Source organism: Choristoneura fumiferana, chromosome 8 (assembly GCF_025370935.1).
Source record: "Choristoneura fumiferana chromosome 8, NRCan_CFum_1, whole genome shotgun sequence".
NCBI classification, from domain to species: Eukaryota; Metazoa; Arthropoda; class Insecta; order Lepidoptera; family Tortricidae; genus Choristoneura; species Choristoneura fumiferana.
The window spans coordinates 2,265,044-2,286,755 of NC_133479.1; the positions used below are offsets into that span (position 1 = coordinate 2,265,044).

The 21,712-nt window shown below is 38.4% G+C and overlaps 1 protein-coding gene across 1 annotated transcript in view; it reads right to left on the bottom strand.

Annotated features, from left to right (window-relative positions):
* Positions 1–111: 111 nt before the first annotated feature.
* Positions 112–21,712, bottom strand: part of LOC141430111 (uncharacterized) — a 276,496-nt gene continuing 254,895 nt past the window's right edge. Inside the window, 9 exon segments of the mRNA XM_074090657.1 lie at positions 112–7,000; positions 7,568–7,665; positions 9,431–9,490; positions 10,604–10,777; positions 11,416–12,549; positions 13,075–13,377; positions 14,094–14,334; positions 14,573–15,128; positions 16,339–16,482. Of these exon segments, the coding sequence (XP_073946758.1) occupies positions 6,733–7,000; positions 7,568–7,665; positions 9,431–9,490; positions 10,604–10,777; positions 11,416–12,549; positions 13,075–13,377; positions 14,094–14,334; positions 14,573–15,128; positions 16,339–16,482 (2,978 nt within the window). The 3' untranslated portion in view covers positions 112–6,732.

A 21,712-nucleotide genomic window follows, 5' to 3' on the forward strand; every position in this document is an offset into this window, starting at 1 on the left:
ATTTAAATGCTTTCCCCCTCTGGTTCAGACCAGGGGCTATCTTTTAATTCCTTAACATAACGCTGGTATTTATTTAGTTTTTGGAAGTAATTGGCAATTAAAAAATAAATATAACAAGCAAAATGTATTTACTTTTATTCTTTACGTTGTTTGTGAATAAGATGATTACAATATAATAATGAATAATATACACCTTAATAAAAGCGTAGGAATAGTGTAAAATATTATTTACATGACCATCTTAATTTTAAGTTGATTTTTTCATCACAATCATAATTTTAGTGAGTTAACAAAAACATGAGAAACTTGTTAAAATTAACCGTGACCGTTAAGTAACAGAGTTCAAAATATTAACGAATTCTTTTTTAAAACAAATGGGACCGTAAGATATAGGTAGTGCCACGAGAGTTGAATCGAATGATTACACACACAGCTACATGTTGTGTAATGACAGCTGGATTTTGACATTTACTCATTCATTTTATTGGGTGACACTATTTACCGGACGTGCATGTGAGATGTTCCGGATGGACATGGAAATACCGACATGATATTTTGTTACACGCCCATAGAAACTCTTGTGAGTTTGACACCAGTTTGTATGGGCGTGAACACGAAATATCGGGTCGGTATTATCCGTGCCGTTACCGGCACACATAGTGTCACCCCATTTCATTCATTCTCCTTTTGTGCAATCAGTTCTTTTTGTAGCTGTGTGTGTAATCATTCACTTGAACTCTCGTGGCATTATGTTATACACCTGAAGTCGGCGTTCGGGGCTTAGCGGAGGCCTTCTTGTCTAACAGCATGGGGATCAGAGTCTTCCTCATCATAAATTTTCATTTTGTACACGGTGTAAGGTGAGGGTAGAAGAAAGAAAAGAGAGCACGTTAGACAATACGGCCTCGGCCCTGTAGCCGCGACGGTGACGCGGCGTCAGAGCCGCAGAAAACTGAGCTTGAAAAGTGTTCATAGACGTAGGTTAGGTAGGTACACACGAGTTTATAAACTTGTGAGCAAAAATTTGATCAAAAATATCTGAACACGCTTCTGCGCCGTTAACAATAGAGTCGTGTTCAGATATTTTCGATTGCTCACAAGTTTATGAACTCGACTGTACTAGGTACTGAGCGTTTAAAATATCATTAGGATTGACGCTATAAGGCACTTGCCCCACCGCCGACGATGAGCGAGAAGCGAGTAGAGCGAGTAACTAGAAACGAGTGGGCGAGCAGCGAGAAGCGAGTGTAGTTTTGTCGCTCGGCTGTAAGCGAGTGTTCGCGTGCGACGGGCGATTACTCGCTCCTCTCGACTCGCTCGTGCGGGGCGGCCGCCAAGCTGACATCGCTGAGCGAGTATCTATAGCTCAGCGAGTTTTATAGCTCTAGTCGCTGCGACAAAAGATGTAAGAGCGAGTTCTCGCCGACAGTGTGAACAGCCAGCGATCAACTATTAATATATGTGTCTCTTTTACTCACACAGGATCTTATATATTTTGTTCGTTTCTTGAGCGAGAAAATAGTCGACAGCCAATCGTTTCCTCGCTGGCGGTGAGACAAGTGCCTAAGTTAATTAAAGAGTAGACAGATGTTAAATAGATGTAACTTTCTAAAGTAATATAATATAACATCTAGGATAAAATTTATTTTTTACTTAACATGCTTTATTTGTAAATTATAATTGCTTTAACTATAATAAAATTTAATTAAAATTAAAACAAGTTAATAACTACAGATTTTTTTACACTGAGAGCGAATGAAGTTGTCATCAAAACCAATCCTATTGCTATTTTATTTGAAACGCGTAGTACAGTCGAGTTCATAAACGTCTGAGCAAAAATTTGGTCAAAAATATCTGAACACGACTCTATTGTCAACGGGCGTAGAAGCGTGTTTAGATATTTTTGATCAAATTTTTGCTCACAAGTTTATGAACTTGACTGTACGTACACTATCTGCCGTTCCATCGTTATGAGTAATTAATTACTGTTTTTTTTAAACAAAACAACCAATAATTAATTAAGTTTTACCATTTTAAACATCGCCATTTAAGTAGTGTTTCAGTTTTACACTTGATTTTGTTACATTGTCATGTAACTGTCAAATTGCGACTTTCGGTTATTTGTAAAAAGGATAATAATGTGGTTGACAGACTTGAGGAACACAAAATTGTCTTAAAACTGCCTATAGATGGCGCCTATCAGCTAGCACTACGTAAACTTCATTACTTATTTATCTCCAAATGTTTAGTGATTAATTTCGTCGTTTTGTTCTTCGTAAAAATATACGAACACATTGTGAATTAAGTACACACAAACAAACTAAAAAGCAAGTAGTAGGTAGGTAACATTTTGAGCCTTCTGCTTGCAATCACAGAGTATTTATCAATTATTTTATTAGACGACGCCTTAAAACTTACGATATTATGAATAATCTCTATCATATTGCTTACATGTAATTGAGTGCATTCGATATTGTAATTAATAAAAAAACCCTTAGAATATAGCATAAACCAGAAACTGCGCGCGTTTGTTATTGAAGCTGATATTAGGTACAGTCAAGGGCAAAGATATCGACACGGCCAAAGTTACAAAAATATGTATACCTACACGACTTTATGCACTTAACATTAAGGCCGTGTATACATATTTTTGCAACTATGGCTGTGTCGATATCTTTGCCCTTGACTGTACCATGTAGTACCATACCATGTACCAAGCATGTAGGCAGTAGGTTGGTCTTAACGAGGATATATATAATTGTTTTTATTAGCAATACGCTTGCTTACATAGAAAGCTAAATTTCGTGTTTAAAGCCACAATAGCACGGCTACTACGAAATTCGAAAATCGAAGTTCGTGTCGCTCGGTCCCTCTGACACTTATACTATTTAATACGAGAGCAAGAGGGACGGTACGATAGGAACTTCGATTTTCGAACTTCGGAGTAGGCCCTCTGGTGAGGGTTCGCAACTTCGCAGCCCATCCAATCCGGCGACACGAAAACCTTGAACAAGCGTACTTATTGCTAGTAAAACAAACAATATTATAAAAAAATATGTATCTACCGTCATTTCTTACGCTTTCCCAATTAATCTAAATCGGCTCGGTTTTCGTTTTGATCCTGGTCTTATACTACGAAGTCCGATTTTTGAACTTGGTATCGAGGCGTCCCGGTCACGCTAATAGTATTTAAGAGTACTACGAGAGGGACGACACGATACGAACTTTGTATTTTGGAGAATCCTCCTGGACACATTTGTCACAATACCCGGATAATGTAACGAGACTTCTTGTTTATTCTATATTCTAAGATTAAACTTTAAAAAAATCGTTTTAGTTGCTGCTATTCAAAATTTTTCATTAGGTACACAAGTTTTATTAATCATGTTCAGTATGCTTGGTTTAATTAAGATTGAGATAAATTATAATGTAACACATGTATTAAATTGATGTCACAGACTAAGGCGGTTTAATATTTATTTCAATAAATATATAGATACTACAGTAGACTCTACATACGTAGATAGATATAAGAATATTTTTTTATTACTTTTATTCCCTGAAGTTTTGGATGTTTAGAGTGAAGACAGGCAAACTATTTTTAATATTTCTTGTCGTATTGCAGTAAAGGCATCTTGTGCAAAACAATAGGTATTATATACATGACGATGTATGTTTAAGAAGGTATTGTATACATAGACCTATACAGAAAGGAGTAGGACACGAACTAAGTCACAATTTTAAGAGTTAAGTTTAAGAAAATCAGTCTCAATGAACAGGCCATTAATTTCATGACTTTCATGTTTATACATATTGAATATTAGTAAAGTTTTTGAGACACACTTGTTGAAAAGGTTTGTTCGAGGCAAGTCATTTGCAAGGAAATTTTGATATCTAAGAGTAAAGGTTTAGATAATTTCACATTAGCTCTTAGAAGACAATATGACTGTTATTATTACTATTATTACAAAGCATGTGCTTTACGTGTCAAAATGATCAAAAAATCCGGCCGAGAATATCATGAAATAATATTTATGATTGAGAAGTCGTAACGTTTTAGTTAATTATACTGTAATTCGAATACATTTAAAAAAAAGGAAAAAAGGCCGGGGCCGGGAATTGAATGCGGGTAAAGCACGCGGCACGGATTGACAAGGGCTCAGGTTTGATTCCCGCGTCAGCCTTTCTCTCATTTTATCTTGTTACAGAATAATTAAAGTAAATCTTAACGGGAAAACCGTGGATATAAATAAAACATCAAGAAGTAAAATTTCTGAGTTTGATTAGCTGTGATATTATGCAATTAAGCAATTTTTTTAATGGACATTCATTCATAATTTCAATATGAAGTAACAGTAGATATTTTGTAGATTATTTAGACTGCTTGACACCATGTAATTGCACTTGTCGTGAAGTTTGGGATACGCAAACAACATTTATATGTCAGATTTAATCTAAACTAAACAATCATACTGAAATAAAAGTAAAATAAAATTATCTGTTTATTTATTTAAAGTCAATTGGTAGTTTAAAGTTTGTTTAATAGATAGATAGTTACCTTTATAATTCTTTTATTTTTTTGCCACTAACTGCCAAATAAGGATTTAGCAATATGTAACCCTTTGGTTAATATCTATTGCTTTGGTTATAGTAACTGGTCTATTTTCGTCTTTATAAACAATGATTTAAATAAAACAGCAAGTTATCATGCCTCTGAGTTTGAACTGATTAATTTAAGTTAGATCATATTTGAGTTCTTTATAAAATACTAATGTCATTAAGTAAATCAGAATTTAAAAAATCTTGTTTTAAATTAAGCATTGCTCTTAAATAAATAACTGGGTGGCTCTGAAGCGTTTTAACCGCTGTTCCTGCATATAACGAAAATCTAAAGATAAAACACACCACACGTTGTGGCGGTGACTAGGATTTTTAGTTGAGGATAATATCATTATAGTCTATTTTCGTCCGGGAAATAAGGGTTAAATCGCTCCAGGGAGTCACCTAATTGAACGCAAAATAAGCAGTGCAACTACCAAACTTGTAGGTCACAACATCAACGGTTAAACACCCATTATATCTAAACATTAAGGTATACCATAGACAATAAACACAAACATTGGTTCCCCCGCACGGTTCGTCAGTCTTTTAACAGTCGAATCACAAAAATTATTGCTGGAACTGTATCTAAATGACATTTAGCTAGCTAAGAATCTCAGAGAAAAGTATCTCTCTGTCTTTGAAATCAATTTAATAGCGTTTTTTGTGGATTCAATACCGTTCCATTGCCATAGATATTTTTTCTGACTGTTTTAAATTTAGTGATTGGTCCTTATCATTATCTACAGATTTAATCCCTTTATTTATTGAAAATGTATTTCAAAGACAGGTGCATGCATACTTCTTCAAGAACCAAGGAACACACTCACAATAACCTCTAATACGACAGTACAGTAGGTAGGTACATGACGTCATCCACAAGTAGGTATACAGTATGTATTTACTACAGGTCTATTTAGGCATCTAGATTTGCACTAACAATGTACAGTAGGTATCTCAGACTCCTTACAACGAAACACGTTTTCAAGTACTAAGTAGAAAATAATTCTTACGGGTTATTTTTAGTTTAAAAGATATTCCATAAATGCTTGTCTATAATTTTAACTTTGCGTTACTCTATTTTATACTTTTTTTCTAAAACTTTGTTAAAATAATTCAAAATAGTGCTTTACTAAGATGTTCCTATTAAACGAGCTTGTATTTCAACTGCTTATTATAAGTGTAGGAATTTATAATAGCTTCAAACTGTGATTTCAATAAACTTTAATCATAAATGGGTTCTAGGCTATACTAATCCCGTGAGTTAAAACTTCATTCCAACAAAATTTTTGGATAAATTATTAATGTTTATTATTATTAGGCAACTAGACGTTATTGCGTTTACTATTCTATTGGTGCCAGTTAATATTAAATTTGCTATAAGTAGGTATGTTTAAGGTTTATACGCTTACATATACACGTTTTGATTTAATGTATATTAGTAATTGTGCATTGGTATACCGTTTTGGTACCTTTCATCAAGTCGTGTATCGAAATATTTACAATTCTCTCGAAACCCGATAGGTATATGTATTATATATACAACACTTACATTTAATTTTATATACATAACAGCAAAAAGTGCGCAAAAACGATCTCACAAAATATGCATTTGAGCAATACGTATAATACATTTACAAAAGCATTTCACAGAGTCGATAATCTAATTATACAGGAAATAATATTTTGCGGAAGTTTAAATGCGACAAATTAACTTTATCTAGACTAAATTACATTGTCTAATTTATACCACGAAAAAAAAGAGTAACTACCTAAATTTAATTTAACTTGTGTAACTATCCGAGGATAAAAACATAGTTCCCTATAATAAGTTATTGCTATAAGAAACTTATTTACATCAAGAATCGTTTTAAGTACAGTTCAAGACATCAAAAGTGGAACTGAAGGAAAAGAAACGTCACACGATTAAAGGCTAAAATCGTCGACACGCCTGAAGAACTTTCTTATATTATATCACATTAGATTAGAATTTTGTATACTTAAGTGTCAACTTGACAGTTAGTCAAGTTTGGACATTTTTGAGTACACCCGAATTCATACTTTCACCGTAACACTTCATTTATTGCTTAAGTTAAACCGCACTTTATGTAGTCGCCACAAGGTCCATTCTGATTAATCGGAGATATCATGGCCTGTAGCTGTGTTTAGTATCCTAGTATCTTCACTTAACAATGATCTGTCGTAACGTCTCTGTCGCGCGATTTTCGGCCGAATTGGGCCCAAGAGAGGGGCCGATATCGCGTGGGTGGGCATTTGGTTGAGGTCCTTCCGACCCTGCAGTAAGGGCGAAGTAACGCTTGAGGATTCGTCGCCCTCGTCGTCCGACAGTGCTGGGTAGCTCTCCTTCATCTTTAAACTTCGCTCTAAACGCCGAAGAAATCTAAAAACAGGGATAAAATAAGTTGATCTATTGTCAACTGTGATACAGGATTGTCGTGATTATTTCGCTTTTTAATTGACTTCAAACAAGGAGCATTCTCATCGCATCGCAGTTACCATCTTTTACTACCCTCACCCCACACTGTGTGGTAGAAAAAAGTGGGGAAAGTGATTCCGATTCCAAGTGTGTTAGACAATAAAGGAGCGGCCACACCGCTGCTTAAAAAACGGTGACGGTACGGAATCGCAGTGACGCATTGTATGCGCACCGTTTTTATCGCATGCCCTCCATATCGATGCTCAAAATACGCAGACGGTGCGGAATCGCAGTGACGTGCCGTAAACTTCAGGACTTTACCGCATGCTCTCCACCGAAAGTCGTGACGTTTACGGCTTTTCACTGCAAATGCAATAAACACGGTGCGCATACGATTCGTCACTGCGATTCCGTACCTACCGTCACCGTTTTTTAAGAAGCGGTGTGGCCACTCCTAAGGCCGCTCCTTTAGGCTTCAGAACGTAGGAAATCTTAATATCACGTTACTCTAAAAGCTTTCAATTGTCTTACCTTATTTGATTGCTGATTGTTCTTAACTTATTAACTTTGACTGGTTTTCGAGAATCCTCAGTCAAATCTAAGCTTGATGATATTTTGGATGACGTGTCCTGTAATAAAAGCTTCAATGAGGACAATGTTTTGCAAACATCACCAGCTTAGAACAAAAAGTTTTAAATGACATGTGGGATTAGTTACCGAAGGTGGAATTTATCTGATTTTTTTCTTGACAAAACTTGCAAAATGTTAAATACCTTGCAAAATATTATTACAAAATATTTTTTGGGTACCTATGTGTGCTAAAATATATATATTTTTTATTCGAATGGATGGCAAACGAGCAAGTGGGTCTCCTGATGGTAAGAGATCACCACCGCCATAAACATCTAATTATTATTATTTTCTAATTATTTAATCTGAAATATAAACATACGTTATAAACAAGAACTGTATGTACCTTTGATGCCCCTGTAATCTTGTAAAAAGGACGAATATGAAGAGATGTCTAACTAAAACTTGATATTATAACGAAATTTTAATGATTGCGGAAGAAATTAATGAAATTATCTCGTTAGATTCTGTACCATACCTATTTGCTATAGAAGAACACATTGACTGAACATTATACTTCGCGATTAGAATTCGTGTGGCCCTTATGCTACTTAGCCTGATGCTACACATAACGACAAGTAACTGATTAGACTACTTTCAAAGCACTAATTCTCAGCAAAGTTAATACAAAAAGGCGAATTAGAATTAAACGTAAATCATGTATGGCTTAAAGTAGTGTAAACTTGAAGCACTTTAAAAGAGCTTAATGTCTACTTTCCACTGTGAGGCTAATGTCTACTTTCCACTGTGAGCATATTCCGCACGGATTCAGTTTAACGTACAACGATCGGCTGCTTGGAAGTACTTCTATTGAACCTCTATATGTGCTTATAACTTGAGCATTTACTTGTAACAGAACATTGAGCATTCGCCGTTTTTAAATTTGTCGAACTGATCAGCGAATAGAGCCAAGGTTAGAGCCAAACATCGGTACGAACATTTACATGATCTTTTTTGGGACCGCTCTAGTTAATGCTTGCCAGCAATTTTACTATCACGATGATGTCGGATGGATGCTCGTCGTCGTCGTGTCGAAAAAGGTGAATGCAAATATACCGTCGTTTTGCTTGAATACTCGCAAGAACGCTCGCTAGAGCGTTCGCTAGAATGCTGGCTAAAACTTTCCTGGCGCTATTTTGTTGGCTTTTACCTGTAATTTAACATTCGCTAGAATGTTCATTACAAGTGAATGCTCAAATGTATCAGCAACTCGTGAAGTTGATCGTTTAAAATACTGAATCTGTGCGGATTCAGATCCGCTTACAGTGGAAGGCGGGCATCAAATACAAGTTTGAAAATTACTTAAACGTAACACGTACATGTATGTAACTAGCTAATGAGTGTACAGACTGATCAGTTCCATCGAATGAGCGCTGCTAGATACATAGGAATATTTGGCATGAAATGGTTGACTCGAGCACAAACTAGATACTTCTGGAACTGATAGATATATACGCAATGCTATTATTCAGCCAGGCAAGATTTGTTCTAACTCGCCCATTTGTGAGAAACTTTATTATGTTATAACTATAGATTTACAAAATTTACACGAATCTATTGTTGTATAATGTTTTAATTGGCGGCCTAAAATATTACGTAATATTTACGTAAATATTATCGTTTTTTATATTGGAATGATTATTAAAAATCATTATCCACACATATCTTTGACTGGCTGAAATGTCAAGTTTACTTCTGAACAATCAACATCAGCCCCGCATGCAAATGCCAACTGATATGAAGATTCTAACTTCATGAAATCACCTCGGAACTACGGCACTTTTGTCTCCTTAGCGGTTTCCGCAACCTAGTCGTCTCACTCGGCTGAAAATAATCCATGAAACCTATAACCTAGAACGTAGCAGTGGAAACAGAAGGAGGCAACATAATTTAAACTCGACTGTGCTAAAAGTTCAAAGTGCTAAGCATGTTAAACATATTAAATGTCAAGTAATAGTGCCACAAACTTATTTGAACCAGTGAAATCGTCGCTATTGGCGTTGCCAGTGCTCTGACACTCCATGAAATAGAGGGCTTCCTCAACGCTATCGTTGACATGAAGTGATTCCATTTACTTTGGCAGTTGTCACTCGAAATTTTTAAATTTTAGGCATCTGTAGCGTTGCCGCTTTGCAGGATTATGGTGGCAGCATTGGTTTCAGTTTTGACAACTGGATCAGTTAAGATTGTGGCCCTGAGGGGCTCCTACGAAACTCGAAAATCAAAGTCCGTATCGCACCGTCCCTTTCACGCGCGTATTAAATGACATAAGCGTCAGCGGGGCGGCAACATACGAAGTTCGAGTTTTGCACTTCGTAGTATAATAGGGCCTGTTCTGTTAGTCATACTTTTAGCACAGTCAGCTAAAAAACCATTGTGAAAAGTGCATACTCACTTATAATTATTTATTTATTCGGTAAGTATTTATGTGTTTTTACTTTAAATTTCTTAACAAGTGAAATTATTATTTACACAAGTGCAGAAACAAGTATAAAATTAGCATGCATCGGTTTCTTGTAACACAAATGCTGGCCATAAATGGACGCGTGAAAAATCAATTTGTCATTTGGATATTCCGCGAAATGCCGCATTTGGTTATAATGACCGTTACAATTTTGAGTAATTGTTATTAATTTTAAAAGTGTCGAAAGCTTTCCACTGGACCGGATGATCAGTCCCCGTGGAGAGACATACAGACTTTACCCTCGTACGACTCATCAAAATTCATAGTCATAATGAGAAACTTACTATTAATCAAGAAAAAGTTGTTATTTGCTGACTCGTCCTAAATTTGGTACGCCTTACGAGGTTAAATCAGTGTTTCTCAATCTATGGTTCGCAGACCCCTGGGTGCAATGGTGCTGTCCCAAGCGGTCCACTAGAAGAAACACTGAGATAGTATATGGTAAATTCCGAAGTTGTCAATACCGTATTGACCTGCATCTCAAGATCAGGCGGCAGCCGCAGCTCCCGCGCCGAGGCGACGGAGGCGACGGAGGCGGCCGACACGGAGTCTTCGGAGGACGAAGAGGACGGCGGCGCGGGCGCCTGCGAGCGGGAGCGCCGCCGCCCCGACTTGCGCCCGCGCGGCGCGTCGCGCAGCCCCGGGACCTGGTTAACAAGACACCCGCAAAATAGTCATCATCTCGGGCTCTCGGCTTATAAAGGATGTCTTAAAATAATTTATTGAATCAGGCGTTACTTTGCGGAGGTATATCAATATAATATCAATGAACGTCAATATACTGAATTTTGCTGGGTGATGTCTTAAAAAATGCAAAAACAAGTTTCTTAAAAAACTTAAAATTATCGTAGGTAGCTAAATAATTTGGCAATGGGTGCCAGTTTCAGCTTATGTTGGTTGGGCTCGATAGCACAGCACTGAAATTTTCAGAAAGGCTCCTGGGGATGATTGTTCGCAGGCGCTGCTTGAAGCTACTGGACTTTTCCAGAATATTTCAGCGGGTGGTTTACAAATGTTTAAATATTGATATTGACCTATTGATCGATGTTCAAAGTGTACCGCAACAAAGGCGTGACTACCTTAATATGAATTATAGACACCTACAAAATCAAAATCAATACGTTAATAATTCTGTAAGAAGTAGGCCACAAAGGGCAATGACATGGGCATTACATGTCACTATTTTATACAACCAGCGCTTTCGGAAAGACCATAATTGCCAAGAATATTATGTCGCAAGAAACTTGTCAGAAAGCTATTTTTTAATAGAGGTACACAACCTTACCTCCAACAAGTTGTGCATCGAGTGCGGCATATGCGGCAGCGCTGATTTAGTCGTCCCTGTGACCTCGTGCGACACCGTCCGCGTCGTTCTTCTATCCCGCTTCCTCCCCGTCTTTTTGCTATTACTGTTGCCCTTACAATTGCTCCCTTTCACACACTCCGAACTAGGAAAGTCGTACAGCCCGTCTGAGTCGGTAAAAGGTAATTGTCGGCCGTAAAATTGCGGCGAAAACCGACCTAAAGTCGCTTTGTCGCTCAAAGGGGATTCGCTCCGGGAACTTACAGGGCTAAGTGGTCGGGTGAGATCGGTCATAAGAGTTGGTGGTCGAAGACTCGCTTTCTCATCCAAACCTCTTTCCACGCTTATGCATTTGACTATGGAGCATTTAGTGACGCCGCTAGGGGAACAAAGGATAGTCTGTGGGGCATCTATACTTTCTTTCAAAACGACTAGAGTCTCCATCTCCTTAGCGCTGGACGGCACGTCGTCTACTCTCTCGTCTGTTCCTATGCCTTCGTCGTTTGATTCTAATAAGGGATCGTCAGAAAGTGTTTCGGAATCGGAACGACCTCGTCGTCTCTCCTTCGAATCATCGTTCGAAGACGCCGGGCTAGAATTAGTCTTCATCAACGGTCGTCTTCTCGATTGAAAGCAGGATGGTCCACCTCCCGACCCAGGGTCTTCCATCTCCGAAGGGCATAGGGGGTTACTGGAGCCGCATCTTGAAGGGCCAGGGCTTGCCATGGAGCTGTACCCAGAAGAAGAGAGGTTTGACTCTGAGGGTGCTCTTTCGCCTCTAGCTGACATGGAAAACGGGCTCAGGTAGCACATGTTTGCAGTGGGAGGTGGAGGCCGCGGAGACATAGGTTCGTCAGATTCTTCGCTCGCGTTATAGGTTACCGTTATTAAAGGAGGGGGTTGAAATTCCAAGTGAGGCGGAGTTCTTCTCGGAGGAGGTGAGCCAGGGGAAGGTCTCTCGATGGTGAGCATAGGGACGTGGAGGGAGGGCGGCGCGGGGGAAGGGGATGACATTTCCCGTTCCGAGTCCTGACTGTGCGTGAAGCTTGGGCTGGGAGAGTCTGTTAGGTGCGTCGAAGGCGTTGGGGTGTCGTTGCTGAAGGCTGGTTGGCGGAGCTGTGGAAAATAATACAAATTAGAATTATTGGAACGGGAGCCATAAACCACCAGTTGCGTGCTACGGAACGAAAATTGAAATGTCAAATCGTGTGTCGTTTGTTTTATTCACATTTTCCTATACAGTTGTAACCGATCTTTGGCTTTACCATTAAACTAGTCTTTTACTAAATACAACTGTTTTAATTGCCTACTTCAAGAATGGTTAAATACATTAATCTCGCAGATATTTCAATTCAAGTACTAACACAAGTTACTGTATGTAACACGGTACTAACTTGAAATTTCTATTTAGTAAAGTATACTCGTAGAAGCATTACATCGTTTCTTCTTCTACTTAAGAATTATGCTCTTGATGCGGGTAGCTGCCACTTTTGTCGGTCTACGATGCTAGGTATACTCAATTTTCCATTGACCTGATGAAAACAGGTAAACTTGGCCTTTTTCTGCCAAACTTTCCTGCCGTGTAGCAGGTTTAATTTAAAAACCCTGACTCTCTTTAAATAAAAGCAAAACATGTCCTACCTTTAACCTTAACCCAGTTGTCGGTCTCTCCGGTTTCTCTAACCTAATCTCATCTTCATCATCACTTGGCGTCATGCATCTAATCTCATTCTTGTCTATGTCCATCTTCGCTCGTGACATCCTTGGAGATGGCAGAGGCGTTGGCATCGGTGTGGGTAAAGGGGTGGGCAGGGGGGTGGGCAGTTCGCGGATAGGCGACAGACATTTGTTGATGCCTGTTGGGACTTCAAGAAGTATAGAAGGGGGGTGCAGGAGGTTGCTGCCTGATGTTGAGGACTTGTGGGCGCTGAGGGGGTCGAGGACCTGGAATGATGATTACAATGAGAATAGCAGTTGTCCAGATGAGTTTCTAGATGTATAATAATGTTGAGGGAGGGAATGTTCACCTTATTTTACCAGCTTTTATGTAACTCGCATTAGCTTGCACGACTGATAATTTTGAATCTGCAATTGGCTATAAGGTTTATGATGACGAATTATATCTCGGAAATAGAATTTCATCTGATTCCAGAATTGACTAGAAATTTAGTATATACACGAAGATTGAATGATAATGATAATGTAATGTAAGTAACGTCAAAAAAATGCTTCAATGAATATGGACAAGAAAATGTTACATTTATACACTAATACAATGTAACCCATAATGAAAGATGTGAGGATGGCGTGATAATGGCTGTACTGGATATTGCATTTAGATTGAGACTGGAAGGGCACTATAAATAAATACTTAGGGCTTGCTGAAAGTATCTGGAAGTAGGCACTTACAAGAAAAACAAAATAAAGCAATTACAAAAGTAAAAGGAATTCTCTGGGAGTAGCTTACTTTTAAATTTGTGACTGTGTCATTAGTTTTTCTTCAGAAATATAATACCTAGTCTTACTTATTAGAATCCAGAAACTTTCAGTGATCCAGGAAATGACGAAAGATCAGGATTGCGGGTTTACTGATACCTATCAGATCACTTAAAAACATAAATAATATTTACTAATGCGCAAGACAATGAAGATATAAGTACCTGTATTTCAATGGTGTTATGCGGCCTGAAGACTGGCGAGTCCGGAGCCAGCGACGGAATGTGTGATGACGATAGCGATATGTCATCGCCGTCAACCGTATCATCTTGAGGTGATGACGCTGTAGGGGTGCTGGATGCTGAGATGCCACCAGATGATGCACGGGAGATGATAGCAGCCGAGGAAGATGAGAAGTTCCGGAACATCGCCAGGATGGAGTCCGCACTTGATATTTTTGGTGTTCTGTTGGCAAAAGATGTGGCTAAGAAATGTTTAAAGATGCTAGATTAAGAAACTCTTTATCTAGTTAGCTATCTTATTGTATTTTTGTAATGCCTGCAAGCTGTTGCCTAACTTCTATTTCCTGGAACATGGACTTCGTATTAATCGTCAAACGAAGTACAGTTTTACTTTTTCACGTATCGCATTCGTAAAACTACAGCAGCAGCTATTAATATCTTTAGTTACAAAGACAGCTTACCTGGAATACTTTTTCAAAGCTGCATTCGCCAATGTCAAATCCAAACTCGACATCGAATCACTACCTTGATTACTCGAAGTACTGTGAGGCGATCGCATTTCGACTCCCGGGGAGGGGGGCGTGCTAGAAGCCTTCGCTTTCACCCCCCTATTCGCTATAACCGCCATAGGAATCGCTATTGTGTTCATCATATCGGCATCTGAACTAGAGCTCATCTCCGCCGATACCTTATTAAGTAACCTTGCAAACGTGACCTTTTTCTCCAGCTTTGGGTCTGATATGTGTCTTGTGGAGGGAGATGTGGACGGGGTAGAAGCTTCGCTAGTAGCAAACGATGTTTCTTTCTGTTCACTGAACTCCATAAACGCTGGTGCACTTTCTACAGTACTTAAGGTACGCTTCTCTGACATCTGGATTAACTCGCCCATTGTTATTTTCTTCGAGTGTTCATTTGCAGAAGCAGGGCTTATGAGTTGTTGGAGAATTTGCTTCTTCTCTGCTGCGTTCTTTTTTGTTGGCGTTGAGTTGTTCCGTTTCTTGCGCGGCGAGGGCGATGCTGTACACAAATATCATAGTTGAGTATCCATATATGTGCTTGTTTTTCTTTTCCAAGCGATACAACATCGATATTTAAACAAAAGCTACTCATCAATTAGAATTTGGACATCGGAACGCGTCCGTTTCATGCCTTCATTGTGCATCTATTCAAGCCAATTTTGGAAGCTTTAGAATTGTAATTTGGGTAAAGTGCCAAATTTCTCGTTGTAATTTGAACTACGGGAGAGTTTATGGATGTTAATTAAACACTTGGAGAAGAGTCGTATTTTGTTAAGAACAGAAGTAGAACGGAAAGTTAAGACAGTAAGCATGCGAAGCAACATTCAACATATAGACAGTAAGTCAACAACTTTCTAATTTTCATAGGAAATTCCTTCCCCACTTTTTTAATCTTGCAAATTGTGGAAATATAAACAGATGTCATTTGCTGTACGTATTAGAAGGTTGTTGTATAAAATAGCTGGACGATCCAAAAAGGTGCTATGGAAGGAAGGAGCGTCTACTAATTTGCTTCAGTTGTGCGAGGTCAGGGTGCACACAACAAGGAGACCTTAGTACATTGGTCTAGCATTCCACATCAAGTGCCGTTCAGGTAGCAGGTTTAAGAACCAGTGCTTGTTGGACTTTGTCAGCACGCTCCGCCACGATTTGATCAAATGTTTGCGTTGCATGGTGATGTTGTAAATGGTGATGGAAATTGTTAAAAGTTCTGGGACGATGGTATTGTACGGCCGATGTACATATATGATGTATGGAATGGTCATGGAAGTCAAAATATATTGATTTTAAGTAATAGGTATGTTATGTAAGTGTGAATATAAAGACATGATCTTTGATAACGGTAAATACGAGTAGGACGTAATAATCAAATATTTAACGTAGTTTTATGAAAACAAAAGTCATGTTAGAATACTTTAAACACCTTTTCCCGTACGTTTATCAGTAATATAAACGCATTATGTATTTATTTCTTGTGAAACACTATAAAAAGAAAATATCGAACACAGCTTACCATAAAAAATACAAAACATTTTTTTACTCTCTACTTTCATATGACTTTTCATTAATCATCCAACAGTTAAGTTCAGAAAACAAGCCCTTCATTCCTAAAAGCCCAAAGGTTCACTCTTAATTCCCAAAAACCATAATAAAAACAAATGAGCATGCGTGATCTGAAGTTCGCAGCGGAGCGCGCGCGCACTCCTTACGTCCTGGCGGCGGCTTTAAGAGATCGTCCAAGCTAAAGGTCCTCGCGGCGCGGGGGCGCGCCGGCGCCGACACGGACGGCTTCCGGATACCGAGCCGCGTGAGCAGGGTCCTGTGCGGCACTGGTTCCGGCACGCGCAGCGACGCTGCAACAACGGCACGTGACAGCGGCGTCCGTGAGGGCGGACGGGTGGGTGACTGACGTCCCATGTCAGCTACGACAGATGTTAGTGGAGAGAGAGGTCTGATGTCATATGTAGCAGATGTCAGTAGTGAGAGAGGTCTGATGTCACGTGTAGTAGATGTCAGTATTGCAGTAGTGAGAGGTCCGATGTGAATGACGACAGATGGCTTAAAGATTTTAGTGGTGAGAGAGGTCTAATGTCATGTGTAGAAGATGTCAGTAGTGAGAGAGGTCCGATGTGTGACGACAGATGGCTTAAGGATGTTAGTGGTGAGAGAGGTACCAATGTCATGTGTAGAAGATGTCAGTATTGAGAGAGGTCCGATGTATTAAGTGACGACAGATGGCTTAAGGATGTAAGTGGTGTGGTGAGACAGGTCTGATGCCATGTGTAGTAGATGTCAGTAGTGAGACGTCTTATGGCAGTGAAGACAGATGTTTAGAAGTGGATGTCAGTAGTTAGAGAGGTTTTATGTCAGTGGTGACTGGTGTAGTAGTGTGATGCGAGTGTTCGATGTGAATTGCAACAGGTCCAGACGTGAATGTCGGAAATCGGGGTGTATTATAATTACCACTGATAATAGACATCTAGGGATGGATGTCAGATGTAAGAGATGACGAGTGACCAGAGTTTATATAGTAGACAATGGTCACGGTCATCAATTGTGTGAGATCTGTAGTGATTTAGGACATAAATTTGGTGTTATTTGTAAATAGGTGTTGTAGGTAAATATGTACATAATGACCGATAAAAGCGACTGTGTCTGCTAATTATTAGGGTCTGATTAAGAAGGATGTTGAATATCATTGAATTTAATGCTTTTTAAGACAAACTGTATCTTGAACGAATGAAAAGAAGTTTCAGATGATAGGGATGGACATTCGTAGAGTCAGAGATAAAATTGTGTTGTTGGATGGTTGTTGGTGACATCGTGGCAATGCCTATATTTTAATATGTATTTTAATTTATCTTGTTAAGTAGACGATGTTGACTGCAAAGAAGCCTGAAAATAGTTTATTTAATAAAATTATTAATATTTTGTCTCTATATAACGCTCAGAGAATTTAAATTTCCGCTGATGATATAAATTAACGGTCACCACATTTACAACGACATGACATCTGACATCTATCGCCAAACGTCAAATTTTATACACATTGCCGTCCATTATCGTCTAGGACTTCCTGAGATGTACGATGTCAAACGTCTAAATAGCCAACTGACATCTGACATCTCACGTTGATGACAACTGGTGATGAATCGCCAAGCCGGATGCAGGTAGCTGCTGGACTAGATTGACGTCTATTATTCGCCAAGGGTCTCACATAAGTAGCACGATTCTCTAATCACAAAAACAAATGCCGGTGGATGCTCTAAAGCCACTTTTCCGTGAGAATAATAAAGTTATAATAGCGTATGGAATTGGAAGATAGTGGATTTGATATAGCGATAGCCGTTGGTACTTGCCACGGACCATATTAGTCAAGAAAATTGGTTAACTACTGGGATAAAACAAACAGTTGATTCTGGGAATTAGAGGTGATATGAGAAAACAAACAATAAAGAGTGTTATAATATTGTTACGGCGGTGGGTTAGGTGGTAAACTTTGATCGTGTTTTTCTGTACCTTGGAGGCGTTTTCAGCAGGCTGAAATACTGTTTCAGGCCGTTTCAGAGGATGCTCTATCACATATTAGTTTATCAAAATTACACCCAGTTTCTGAAACATGTTTTCAGTCCGTTTTAGTTCAGGCCACCCTTTATCCGATGACGCCATAACCTGAAAACCCGTTTTCAGGCGTTTTCAGGACCCCTTATGGGCTCCTGAAGTGCATTTCAGCATATGGCGAAATTTTCAATTGGAGTGAAAGAGAGCATGATTAGAAAGAGACAGCTATACTGAGAACATTCGAGAATGTGTGTGACAAGGATAGCCTATATGTGTGAGAGAGATAGCACATGAAAGAGAGAGACACAACTCGTTTCCGGAACATTCGAGATGTAGGTATGACGTCCATGCTGGACTGTTCTCGAACTTTGTGGACCGATTCACTTGGGGTATATAAGCCGGGTGAGGTTGCGGCGGAGTCAGTTTCGAATGCGATACCGAGAGATAAACATCGAAGAGAATCAAAGCGACTAGTAAGTGAGTTTTAGAGTGCGAAATTACTGTGAACTGTTTTTAAAGTTAAGTAACAGTGTGAAATAAATCCTACTCTTATTCATCGGTGTTAAAAGTGCTTTTAAATCACAAACCCACGCCACGAACGTAACAATATTTCTAATAATACATCATCTGTAAAAAAAAAAATTAGACTGTACGGCAAACGAGCAAGTGGGTCTCCTGATGGTAAGAGATCACCACCGCCATTTTTGCGTAAGTTGCTACGCGTTAAGCAGTTTTATGTTGTATGCCAAGCATTGGTCCTGTCACACGGCATTGCATGAAGACAGGAAGAAATGGTGAATGTAGACAATACGGCCTCTAGATTCTGGATTGAAGACTTAGATAAATAAATGGGAATGAAAAATGGCGCTCGCTCATTTGTTACCGAAATTCACACAAGTGTAGTGGATGACGGCACCAGTCACAAATACAAATACAAATACAAGTTAAGCACAATAGTATTCAGTAATGGACAACAAGGATTCAATACCATTCATGAACTTTACTAGTATTGATTGATCATCAGCTACCTCGTTATGATTGGTTTTTTTGAGTCTTTTTGTATTTTTTATTTCAACTCCAAATTTGTTACTTTTTACGTCTTACGTCTCGCGACGCCACATAGATGTCGCTAGTGCTGCTGCTTAAGTAGCAAAGTAGAAATAAGCAACCTGAGATATGTATGCATAGGAAAAATTCGTGTCTACATTCCTGTCCAGCAGTGGTGTAGGGGTTATAGCACGCAGCACGGATTGCTGAGGACCTGGGTTCGATTCCCAGTGCTGGTCTCTTTTTCTGGTTTTTCTGTGCATCCATGTCTCAGTTTGTATTTTCGATATTACCTCTAGTGTTAATAGTTAAAAAAAATAGGATCTGTTTCTTAAAATGTATGTCAATGGAAAAAAAACCATTATTGGTTCTAGTCTGTTGTCATCACAAAATCATAATTGTAAGGTTATAAAACTCGAGGCTATCTTGTTTAAGTTAACTAGTTAGCGTTATTATTATTCTACTATTCTTGTTTAGTTCTAGTTTATTATGGATTCTACCATTTATTGTTATGGAGGAGCGGTGTCTCCTGACACAAGCATACTTTTGCTTAATAGGAGGCTCCAACCTCGTCTGTATACCATGTAAAATACCCAAATAAACTTTTTTCATTTTTTTTTTCATTTTCAGTCTGACTGGTGCCATCACCCTTGTTTGGTTGTCATGTGTCAAGCAGTGCCCGGCAGCCATTGCTTGAGCAGTTAAACCAACCATCCACACGCTACTATAACTTCATTGTAGCTCCGGCTACCAAGCGCGAACATACCGCGCGATTCCGCCGCGTCCGCGCCGCGCGGTTGCCGCTAGCACTCCGCCTGAGGCACTGCGGCGTACCGCTGCCGTCCCGCGCGCGCTAACCACGACCATTGACAATATTTCATTTTTTTTTAAATATTCTAAGCTAAGATTTACCTAAAAGCCCAAGTTCAGTCAATAATAATCTAACCAAGTAAAAGTTGGAAAACTTCCGACTTTGTCAATTCAAAGTTCAATATCTTAAATACGGCTGAAACATGTCTAAGAACCATTGCTGGAAAATCTGCTTTCAAATAAAAAAAACCGCATTCAGATCGGTCCACCCGCTTAAGAGCTACGGTGCCACAGACAGACAGACATAGCGGATCAAAGCGGTCAAACTTATAGAACCCCTCTTTCTGCGTCTGGGGTTAAAAATAAGAGTTAAATTACCTAACTAATCTCGGTTCATTTTGTACGAGGACCGTGTTATAAAAATCAGAATACCTACCACAAAAAATGTTGTATCTTAAGATAGCACAAATGGACTGTAACTTTTTGATGTTAAATTCATTGTAATTTCATTACTCATCAATCTCACTATGGTTAAAAGCTGGAACTGGAGGTTCAAGAGGTGCGTTAATAATACACTGGAGTATTAGGAAAAGTTTGAACCCTAAAATGTCTTAGTCGAAAATCGCCTATATCTTATCTTGGATAAACTGCATAGTAAAATGTTTTCTATTAATATTTAACATCGTAAGGCCCAACATTCTAAATTAAGGACGTACGAGAAGGCAAATGTCTCCTTTTGCTGATTGACGTTAAGTTGTATGTATGTATGTAAACTCTTTATTGTACAAAAGAAAATTAACAAAATACAACAAATACAAGTTGTCAGAGGGCTAACCGCGAAAATTGACTTCGTGACGATTTTCTTAAATAAAAGTCGATAGTATAAACAATTTTTGGAATTGACAATTTTTATTTAAATGAGCTTTTGAGTAAGTACAAAAATCAAGTTCTCTATTCTCAGCTACACATTACAACAGTAACTTATGAAAAAAAAAATGAAATGTTGTCAACTTGCAAACGCTGTAACCCACTTGGCCATCATAGTAGGTCATAGCTTTTGATTCTTCATCGACGCAACAAGGAATGCCAGAGACTTCATTAAACAAGATAAAACATAATAACTCTATAACTTGTATTAAAATATACTTGAACACTGTGGCTAATGAGACAGTCTTCGTGGTAAAACGTAATATGTTGAAATACTGCGTTATTGTCGGTAAACTTGAAAATCTTATTATTTTAACATAGAAAAATCATAGTAAAATAACACAGTACAATGAAATGTCTAGCAAACCCATATCCACACATTACCTATTAGTACTTAAGTACTTAAACTTGGCTTAGTTCGAAAAGCGACATTAAACTTCAAAGCCTTTTTCGCCAATTCGTTGATGATATCTGTATCTTGAAATAGAAGTTGGGAATTTTAAACAACATCATGATATGTTTAATTGATGTAGGTATCATATTCCGCTATATTTTTTTCGTATTTATTTACAATTTTAGTTGAAAGATTATTCCGTTATAATATAACATAGCATGATATTTGCCGTAGTAGCATATTCAAGATTAGGAATATGAAAAAGATTGAGTTCTGTTATTTTGAAACACATACTGAAGAACAAAAAAAAAACTAAATCTTTGCACATATAATTGAAGTTTGTG